At 34.2% G+C, this 10,667-nt stretch overlaps 2 protein-coding genes across 2 annotated transcripts; one reads left to right on the top strand and one right to left on the bottom strand.

Annotated features, from left to right (window-relative positions):
- Positions 1–978: 978 nt before the first annotated feature.
- Positions 979–6,750, top strand: LOC106714810 (novel acetylcholine receptor chaperone). The gene is made up of 4 exons (XM_014507924.2): positions 979–1,341; positions 1,702–1,840; positions 3,993–4,137; positions 6,657–6,750. The coding sequence occupies exons 1-4, from the start codon at positions 1,231–1,233 to the stop codon at positions 6,730–6,732; spliced, it is 471 nt and encodes a 156-aa protein (XP_014363410.2). The 5' UTR covers positions 979–1,230; the 3' UTR covers positions 6,733–6,750.
- Positions 6,751–8,690: 1,940 nt separating this feature from the next.
- LOC106714850 (vacuolar protein sorting-associated protein VTA1 homolog) lies at positions 8,691–10,539 on the bottom strand. The gene is made up of 5 exons (XM_014507969.2): positions 10,405–10,539; positions 10,067–10,286; positions 9,635–9,785; positions 9,383–9,540; positions 8,691–9,247 (listed from the first exon to the last, which is right to left on the bottom strand). The coding sequence occupies exons 2-5, from the start codon at positions 10,245–10,247 to the stop codon at positions 8,796–8,798; spliced, it is 942 nt and encodes a 313-aa protein (XP_014363455.1). The 5' UTR covers positions 10,248–10,286; positions 10,405–10,539; the 3' UTR covers positions 8,691–8,795.
- Between the last annotated feature and the right edge of the window lie 128 nt (positions 10,540–10,667).

The following is a 10,667-nucleotide window of genomic DNA, read 5'->3' as shown; positions in this document are numbered from 1 at the left end:
TTCATTTTTCGCAACGGTATCAAAAATAGTTGTTTAGTACACGTGAGAAACTGTCATTACAACTTGTTCCAACTGTCAACTTGTAGACATTTGTCAGAACTCTTTGCAATGACAGGCTTTCCGCACTCGTAATGAAATATACTATAATGCATTCATGCTTGTCTCTAATACTAATGTGTTATAGAATATGTAGTCAAATTACTATTTTAAACAAGTTTCGCCACATAAGTGTAAAATTAGTATGTATAATTTTGGTATGGTTAACTGTTAACGATTAACTTTAACTTGCGTTAAAATTTCGAGAATTTAACGCTTTAACGATTAACGAAGTTAATTTTTTAATTAACGAATTAACGATTAACGAAGTTAACTTTTCGATTAACTGTGCCCACCTGTGGAGCTAGGCAACGCATCTGAAATTGCGGATGAATAAAAACGTTAATTTTTTTATCCTACCTCTCCCTTGATGGATCATCGGCTGACGACGCTGTTGTTCAAGAGAAAATAATAAATATGGTTTTGGGGCTGATTCTTAGAATGATGAGAGAAATAAAATTGACCTTATGTCATTAAAAAGTACAGAAATAAGCATTGCTAAAAAGAGGAAAGTAATAATAATTATAATTTGATATTGAAAAAAATAAACAACTGATGGTCTATTTTGAAAGTGGAAGTTTTTATAATGTTTTGTAATATAGGATCTCAAGCTCATCTCATTCATTACATTCCCGAATTGAGTCTAATTCCAATGGATCCGGAAAATATGCTACCAAAATGTAGCCATCATGTTGGCATGAAAATCAGAAAGTGATAACGAAATTTCACTCTAAACTGGATAGGTGCAGTTATGGTGAAATAATTAAATCATAAAAAAATACTTTTTCATTAAAAATCTTACTTCGAATACGAATGATAGAGGTGGCCAAATTTCAAGACGTCAAACCAACGAAAACGGACGGACGTGTCTGATATTAAAAATACAGATTATGGATTTTTTTCGCGCCGGCGCGAATCGCGTTACCCTGCGGCTTCCTGGTAATTTCACCGAAACTTAATAATTCTTTTGATAAAAATGACTGAGTGCATATAAATATAATAAAACGGAACGGTAGAATAGGATATCTAAAGTCTGATGTGTTGTCACATGTGTGGTACTACTGTGAAAATATTTTTATACAAATGCAAGTGTGAAATTGTGTGCTAGTATATATTCAATAATATAAATTAAAAATGGGCTCGATAGTATTAAAAAGTTTGTCAATTCTGTTAGGAGTTTTCTTTATTTTCGTTGGTACGACAAAGCTGACCCCGGTTATTTCAAAAGAATTACATAAAGATTTGGTAAGTGCATATCTATATATTGTTTTTCCATTAAAAAAATGAAAAGGTCGACGAGTGCATTAAGAATTTTGTTGCGGAGCGATGTGCTCAGCTATTTTAGTATTTGGCTTGCCGCCTAATGCCAACGTGGAGATGTCTCACAATGACGATATCATTCGTGAAACGTGAATTTTTTAATACTATAAACACACACAATATACAATATATTTTATAAGCTTATAGATACATAAACTTAATTACGAAATATATAAATCACAAATCCGTAATCTGTATCTTTCGGTAGAGGTATTATTAAAGCTATTTAATTAAACAACCCGTTTCTCATTTGTTCCTTTATAAATAAAAAAAATATTGTTTCAGAGAAAAGAATATGTGAGATACGCTAAAATCTTTCCATTAAGTGAGATGTTAGACTTCAAGCTGCCGTCAAAATGGTACAGAAGAACGGTCGGTGGACTTGAGATCCTCTTCGGCTTGTGTTTAGCCCTCATACCTAGTCGTAAGTACATGTTGCTACACAACACATAGAAACCTACACTCAGTTTCCACTACTGTACATCTCTGTTTTTTCTGAGAGAGTAAGAGGGACGAGATTATGTTCTGTACAGATGTATCGGCAGTACAAACTCGACTGACTATTTCCTTGTTATATGCACTTATACGTCATCTAATTACAAAATATACTATTATCCTGTTGGTCTATGTACCTATGTATCTATCTTACAAATATTATAAATGTGAATGATTAGATGGATGTACGGATGGATGTATGGGTGTTTGTTAGAAGGTATCTTCAGAACGGCACAACGGATCTTGATAAAATTTGGTACACATGTAGAACATAGTCTGGAACAAAACATAGGCTACTTTTATTAAGGCTTAAGTTTTATTTGTAATTCTGCGCGATGTCGGAGTCAGCTAGTAAATAAATAAATAATAAATAGGATTTAAACACGTATCTATATCTCATAGAGCTTGTTATTTGAAACGTGTTAGTTAGGTACAAATATTTCAAATGGGCTATATCATTAAAGCACATGCCACCTGTGCGTCTGGATAACAATGTGCCACGCATATGTTAGTACAATACTTGTAATTAATATTTTCTACAACTCAAAATTAGTTGTCACCTGCTCTTGTCTACTTACTGACTGACTCTACTACGGAGTAGCGGGCGACAGCTAGTATCATATATAGTAGGCTCGTCGCTTACAGGTAGGTTTTTACATCATGTAACTACCTAACCTAACCTAACCTTCCGTATAGACTTATAAGCAAGAAAACGTAAAAAAAACACGTAAAACAATATTCACAGTAGCTTTGTCTCACAGGCGCTGGGTTATTCAACTAATTTATTACTTGACATTTTTAAAGACCAACATTAGTTTATTAACGTCTAATGTTGATGGTTACGTTTTGCTGTAAACCATTGAAGTGGTCGTTAAACTGTCTGGAAAAGTTTACAACTCCCGCCAGTATTATTGTTTGCGCGGAGCTTTTGTTATATGAAGCTCTACAGTTAGTACATACATCGCCCAAAATATTATGTAAACTAGCAATTTGTTTCTCTACTTCTCTAATTCCACTGACATCTTAGTTCTATGTAATATTTAGTGTTTTTTGTACGGTACATTTGTCTTCATTTATAAAGTTCTTAACTGCTGTAGTGTCTGCGCCTTGAAAAAATTGGTATAGATGTAGAACATAGTCTGGAAGAACAAATAGGTTACTTATTAAGTTTTTTTTAAATCTGCGCGGACGCAGTCACGGGCCAGTTTTACAATAATTTTTTAACTCAGTACGTATGACGTATTTCTCATAGCTCATAGGTGTGTATATACAAAGTTAAATAATGAGTATTATCGGATATACATATTGATGTAGGATAGTAGTCACAAATGCGGAAAAGCTCTCAAGCCACGAACATTTTGTGACTAAAAATAATGATGTAAATTATTTAGCACGGCAAAGATTGAGTAACGTAATACGTGGGTTGTACATCCGCTAGCTATTGCTTATATTGTAACGATATTTATTTATTTATTGGATCAATCAAAGAAATGTAAACATTTGCCGTTTGTTTTACGTTGTAAAGTAAAATATAAGTAAAATATTTTTAAGTTGATTTCTTTGGTCAAAGTTTTTATTACGAAAAAAATAAAAAAAGATTAACTGATGAAAAAATCGCCAATAGAAAGTTCCTATCATCATGTACTAAATTCTAGAAAATATATTTGTTTTAATTTGAAACTAAGTTCTTATAAAAATGTTCTGTACAGACTTACATTATTACGTTTTCTATTCTACATTTAATTATCTAGTCACTGTTAATACCTACAATAAACTAGAGGCAAAAAAACTAACTATTTTCTTCGGAAAAGGTGCATAGGGGAGCTGAATCTGACAGTGAGTGTATACGTGAAGGGGAAATATCTTCATTTAGTGCGTTCCATTTTGTGTCTATTGATGGTAGGCAAAAATTCTGCAAATGCGGATATCTATTGCTAACGGTCTCTTCGGTACTCGTTTTGCACCTTACATTAAAAAAAAATAGACTAACTGCTCAGGGTTAATGTAAATTGTTTAGGGGCTGTTAAAGTAACCATAAAACCACTCTGAATGTGTTATGATTCAGCGGTAATCGATTACAGATAAAATAAAGAATGCTGCGAACATCGGGCTAGTGCTGCTCATGATGCTGGCCGCCTACTCGCATGTGATGGTGGGAGACCCCTTCGACCGCTGCGCACCCGCACTCGTCTTCTTCTTCATGCTCAGTGGTCGGCTTGTCGTTTGGTCAGTAAACATATTTGTGCACGTTATATTAAAGGAAATTGTAAATTCTACTTTACAGAAAGAATGAGTTTCAATGCAAAGACTAACTACTATTAAGTTAATAAAATACAGTGAAACTTGGTTAAGTGGGACCTGGATAAGTGAGAAACCTCCATAACTGGAACTCATGCTGAGGTCCCAACACTTTGGCACTGAATTACCTCTGTTAGTGGGACGAGGTAAACCTCTATATCTGGGATTTGTTCTTTCGATTTATCATCATAGTTACCTCTATAACTGAGACAGCGAGTAAATTTTATATGCATAAACCTCTGTAACTGAGATAACATTGTTTGTTTACTCATTCTTATTCTACCCAGAAATTCCACACGTAATTCCAAGTACGTAAGTACAAATTTTGAGCTTCAATTACCTTCAGTTTTAGTTTCGCTTTACTATCATACAGATGTTTATTTGAAAAATGTCAAAACGAAAGCTACAATCGTTATCTCGTATAACTGAAATAACCTGTATTCTCACCTCTATTAATGGAACCCTCTGTAAATGAGACAGATATTTATTTATACCTGTATATCTGAGACACTGGGTAAGTGGAATACCTCTATAAGTGAAACGACATTGCAGGTCCCTTGATGTCTCACTTAACCAGGTTTCACTGTAATATCATAGCAAAATAAAGACAAAACAAGAAAAGTTTTAACTATCGTGACCCTATTTACCAAGAGCGTCGGTGGCTCAGGGGTTTCAGCACTTGACTTGCAATCTGCAGGTCCTGGGTTCGAATCCCGCCATGTACCAATGTGTTTTTCGATTTTCGATTAACATATGTACATTTATCCGACGTTCTTACGGTGAAGGAAAACATCGTGATGCAACCTGCACATATCTGAGAAGAAATTCAATGATATGTGTGAAGTCAACCAACCCGCACTTGGCCAGCGTGGTTGACTATGGCCTAGTCACCCCTAACTTGGGGTAGGCTCCGAGCCCCTCGGTGGGGACATATAGTGAGCTGATGATGATGATGATGATGACCCTATTTTACTTTAAATTATACCTATTTTAAAAATTATAAAATGTCTGCTGAAGATTGTATTGGAAATTGAGGTTGATAAATTGAAAGCTTATCGCTCGCAGTGGTTTTGGCACGTAAATACTTTATTGGCGCACAGCGAAATTCCTACGCAGTGAAGAATAAATTACAGAGCCACGACATTTTGTTAAAATTGAAGAAGATCTCAGTGAATAATTTTTGCTTCGTACCATCGGACCTTGCTTTTGGTTTTTTACGACGTCTAACAAAAAGTTGTAGTTTCTATTAAAGATTTCAAAATCCATTTGAAGGTTTCTAAGATTAGCGCGATCAATTAAAATATTGTATTCCTCAAACTTAAATCTCGTTATGTGAATTCGTATGGCAACGATTGTATCGGCACAGACATAAGTTTTTGTGTAAATATAGTTTTGAAACTTTGAATATCTTACTAATATTATAAATGCGAATGTTTAGATGGATGGATGATTGTTTGAAGATACCTCCAGAACGGCTGAACGGATCTTCATGAAATTTGGAACAGATGTAGATGGAAGAACACATAGACTACTTATGTTTTTTTTTAATTCCCCGCGGACGGAGTCGCGGGCGACAGCTAGTAAATCATAAGTATATAACAAAAATAGATTCATAAAAGCTGCATTTGATGTTTTATAAACAGCCGCTATTCGCACTCCCCCGCGGCGAGAAGATTGACGTCAATCGCTCAAATCAATTTTTATCTTTTGTTCTTCATAACTGTTTTCACTGTCGAACCACTTGTGTAAAAACATTTCGTCAGCCTCTTAAAATAGTTGAAGTAAAAAGGACACAACAAAATGTTTTAACGTTACGGCAGTAGAATTTATGGTAATTATTGAGTATGCTTAATTAAATGGCCGCTGCTAAAGTGAACATAATAAAAAACCATTTTACATTCCAAACTGACTGTACTTAATATGAGCCATTTAGAAGCGCTTATAATTTAATGCTTAAAACACTACGGAAAGATTGGTTTCGTATTTGCCATTCTTTAAATTCGTTTTGGTTTATCTATGATCAGGGTAGTGTCTTCTTGACTAGTTTATTTGCACCTTGACCAATTTTTACGGCATGTAAACATGACTTACGAAACTAGATGTATCCCACGGTCGAGTCGGAGCGTCGCTATCGCTGGCCGGTCGCCAGAAATCAAGTTCGTTGTCGTGCAAATTCGTATTTTGGTTGATCGCTCTGCGCTATATTCACATTTATTAACTGTATTATGCCCTGTTTATTTAATCTTTAGCTGCGCTGTTTGCAGTTAGATTTCTTACTGCCTTTATTTATGGTGTTAGTATTAAGCAATCAATGTAAGCGCAATGCGCGCTAAAATTTGACGTTTTATCCAATTTTCTATTATTTTAGGAACCAGAAGATATTTGAAAATTGTCCCTACGTCCTTGAGATTTAGTCTATGTATTTTGATGTAAAATATCTGTTTCAGGTATCAGACCAGTCGACGTGAAGCCCAAGAAAATGCCGCAACCGCACAAAACGGCAATGGCCTCAAACGTGACTGAGATCTTTTCCCGGAAAATATCACTATATTAATTAAACTTACATAAAGTGAAATTATAATTATTGTTTAAGCACTGCGATCTAGTTTTTGGAGCACAGAAATATTTATCGTTAGATTTGTTGTTTTTGTTATAATTATACCTACCTTACTGTGATTTTACTAGTCATCTCACAATAGTTTGTGATTTTATTTGCACCGCTTCTTAGTATTCCGCAGTTTTGCGCAAACGGACGTATGACTATAATTTGTGTTATAGAGGTTGTCACATACCTTGGTGGTTCTGAACATCGTACGAGTCATTTTGTAGGACGCAACGTAGCGTACAAGTGACACAACGCGCGGATGCGGATGACCTTGAACCGCCAAGATATTTGAAAAGACGCCATCAACATTTCTATACGTATTTTACAACTATTCGTATGTATTGTAGTTTTAAAGTGATATTTAGGCAGTAAGCGGTACCTATTCGTATATTTCTGTGTATGTGCTGTGTGTAAGTGATCGTGTGACATTAGAATATTTAGTATGAAAATGAACATTTACACATTAAATTGCAATAAATGTAACTCGATAAAAAAAACTGCTCAATTAACCAAACATGTAATATTTAATTAAGTAATTATAATTGTGTGTATTCATAGTAATAATCAAAACTTATTGTTAGCTACTATTAAATATCAAAATAAACAACACAACAAGGGCATCGCCAACGTTTGATCTAAGGTTGGGCGACTCCAGAGCTGGACAGAAAGAGGCACCACAGGTCTGCAAATTATATGGTCTCTTATAACCCTGTTAACCTCTCCAAAGGCATGATAACAAAGGGGGTGTCGTATAAAACTCGCCAAGAGCTCAAATACAGCTAAAGACGTTACTGATTTAAGCTCTAAGAGAATGGCTAGAAGTAAAAATTCTTTTTGCCAAAGGTATTAATTGATCTAATTTTTTAATGAAAAACTGACGAAATAGACTTGTTTATGTATGTTGATTGTAAGCATTTTATATTTTGAAGTAGTTTATGTATTTAATTTAGATTTTTTCGATTCTCTAGGGCCCCACCCCTTGCCCCTCTCCGCCGCCCCTTGGCGATGCCCTTGCAGAACATTTTATCTTTAAGACTTTCCAATAGAATAAATAAATTTGCTTTAATACTTAATTTAATTGCATTCTTTTTGTTAACCTTCCTTCAACTATTGAAAGTTTTAATTATAAGTGACATTAAATTACATTGTAGCAATTTAAAGTTGAATAATGTAGGCATAAGATAGGTATTATATTTGCGTCTACGAGTCAACGATTCCCCACATTAGGCGTATAAGAGCTAACCTTTATTATTATTTATCTTACAGTTATTTATCGAGATAGAGATAATGCCCTGTGTATTTTTAAGGCTTAATCCAAACCCGGAATCAAATGCTTAATTTACACTTTTCGCACATTATAAGCTATACATAAACTATATTATAATACTGCCAACATGAACTTTTCTCAGGAATTGAATTAGTTAAAAAATGTTTGCTTACTTTTTTCAAGAAATAAGCCTCTTATACAAGATTAATATTAAACAGTTTATAGCTGAAGCCATATTGAATCTGCTCATTGTTGCTCCAAGTAATAATATCATAAAATTGATTTTTCAATTTTTAATGAGATAGGTGTGTATTGATATGAATTTTAAATAAATGGAGTGAATAGGTGTTTTTTCATTTTTTATTGTTATATTCCTGTTCCCTCTATTCATGTATTTTATTTATTAATTAAACATTGTTTAGAGCAGTAAATTATTTTATTAAAGCATTTTTACATCTATGTTTTGAAAACATAAAACGAAATACAATTCTAAAGGCATAATTGTACAAATTATAGTGTTAATTTCACATTATATATATTATTCCTTATTCATAATATGGATTTACATTTATTATTATCGCTGTTATACTTATTGCTTAACCATTAAAAAAATATTATATGGTTCAGAAAGAGCAACTCAATTAAATATGTAACATAACTTACGTACAATCCAAAAAATCTCTTAAACGCTTGCAATTTCAACCCTGTTGTGACTTAAGCGGGATCTCGTCCAGTTTGTAACAACTCTAGAGCATTTTTCAGATTATTGATAGCAGTTTTAACATCGTCGTAATTAAGAGCGCTGCTTGCCCACTTGCAGTACTTCTGAGCTTTTGCAATTTGATCAGGACTCAATTGCGCCACCATTAAAGAATTATCACCGTAAGGTGGTTGAGATGGCTGACTCTGTTGTGAAGGGTCATATGGTATGAACCCACCAGGGTTGGGATCTGGAGTGTAAGGTACAGGGGGCAACTGAGAGGCTGCTCTCAAAGCCACATTAGGATCAGGTAAGGTGCTGCTAAAACTTGTTGGTATAACGGGAGGTGTCGCCGGCGTCACTTGCGGATTGAATCCAGGATTTTGCGCAAAGCCCATGGGTTCTGGTTGGGTATTGGTTCCTGTGTTCTCTTCATTTGGTGTTTCTCCATCTTCTGCAAGAGGCCCTGTAATAATGTTAAAAGAACTATAGAACACTTAAACAATATTTGGTTAAACTGTTAAAAACTAAATGCCACTAAAATGTATGGAGCCAAAACACACTATAATAATAATTTGTTTTAACTATTGTAACATTGCACCTGGGACTGGAGTTTCTCCATTCTTAAGACAGTTGTGAATGTATGCAGCCTTCCACTTGGCATACTTCCTATTCTGTGCAGCCTCATCTGTCAACTCGCCAAATGTAGTAAGGACATCATAGATCATTCCAGATGTGTAAAACGCTTTGACAACATTTCTGAAACAAAACATTGTATTTTTAGGATACAAATGTAGTGTTGGTCAGATTGTTACAGCATCCAACTATGTGATAAAATCAGGGTCATACTTACTTCCCATAATTTTGCTCTCTGTCCTGTTTGTCCGCATACATAAACAATTTTAGTGCATAATTTTCAAGATGAGCTTGTGCCGCTACTTCATTACTTATAGCTTCATTATCTTTATGTGTTGTCTTTTCTTCTTCCAACCAGTCCATTAGACCTTAATAAAAGTTTTATTTATAATTACAGAGAAAAAAGTTTATAACTTAACTATCTGTTTGAATTCCATGGCTCTGTTTGCACGGAATAAAAAGAAAAACTTAGTTATAAGTCCTAGTTATGTGTTCATCCCAACTATGTTATATGTTACCTCCAAATATTGTGGCCTAATTATTAAACTAAATGTGCTTGGACATTGCATAGATCAAAACATGTTTTAAAAATAATCCTAAGAAGAGCAGGAAATAGTATGTCTTACTGCCAATGAAACATAATTCTTACCCATCAACATCTTTGTTTCTTCTGGAGTTTTCTTGTTGGTTAACTTCATCCCAACTTGTAAAGCGTGTAAACGACACCAATAGGCCACCACAGGGTCTCTGGCGTCATGTTCCGAAGCTGTTTTTAAGTAATGTTGTATAGATTTCAAGCTAGGCGGGCAATCGGGGATATTCACAGGCATGTTGAAATATCTGACGTGTATCTAATGTATAGTTGAAAACTGAAAAAGTATTTTGTTAATGTAATTATGCGCACAAAATCTGTCATTTTCCTCTGCATTGTTGATATAGCATTCTATATACAGTACATGTACAAATTCTTCTAATTCTAAAATATACCTGTAATTATCACAGTACAAGAGTTTTGTAACTGAATTGAAATATTATTTTATGTTTTGAAGCACAATAATCATCCTCAAAAAATAATAATTTGTGTCACTGTCATTCGTCACTTAAAATGACAGTGTTTTTTTTAATTTAAACGTCATGGATATTTTATAAATGTATTGCCTGGAATCGAAAAACCTTTGGAAATCCTGGTGACTAGTGTCAAAGTCGAATAATGTCAAATGTCAAATAATATTATCAAAGTTTAATGTCAA

The sequence above is a fragment of the Papilio machaon genome, chromosome 6 (assembly GCF_912999745.1).
Source record: "Papilio machaon chromosome 6, ilPapMach1.1, whole genome shotgun sequence".
In the NCBI taxonomy this organism is placed as follows: domain Eukaryota; kingdom Metazoa; phylum Arthropoda; class Insecta; order Lepidoptera; family Papilionidae; genus Papilio; species Papilio machaon.
This window is presented reverse-complemented; position numbering and strand designations above follow the sequence as displayed.

Coding starts and splice junctions, on each gene's coding strand:
- LOC106714810 (XM_014507924.2), top strand. CDS start 1,231: ATGGGCTCGATAGTATTAAAAAGTTTGTCAATTCTGTTAGGAGTTTTC. Junction 1,841..3,992: donor TTTAGCCCTCATACCTAGTC/GTAAGTACATGT, acceptor AATCGATTACAG/ATAAAATAAAGAATGCTGCG. Junction 4,138..6,656: donor AGTGGTCGGCTTGTCGTTTG/GTCAGTAAACAT, acceptor TATCTGTTTCAG/GTATCAGACCAGTCGACGTG.
- LOC106714850 (XM_014507969.2), bottom strand. CDS start 10,247: ATGCCTGTGAATATCCCCGATTGCCCGCCTAGCTTGAAATCTATACAA. Junction 9,541..9,634: donor AGAGAGCAAAATTATGGGAA/GTAAGTATGACC, acceptor GTTTTGTTTCAG/AAATGTTGTCAAAGCGTTTT. Junction 9,248..9,382: donor TGGAGAAACTCCAGTCCCAG/GTGCAATGTTAC, acceptor ACATTATTACAG/GGCCTCTTGCAGAAGATGGA.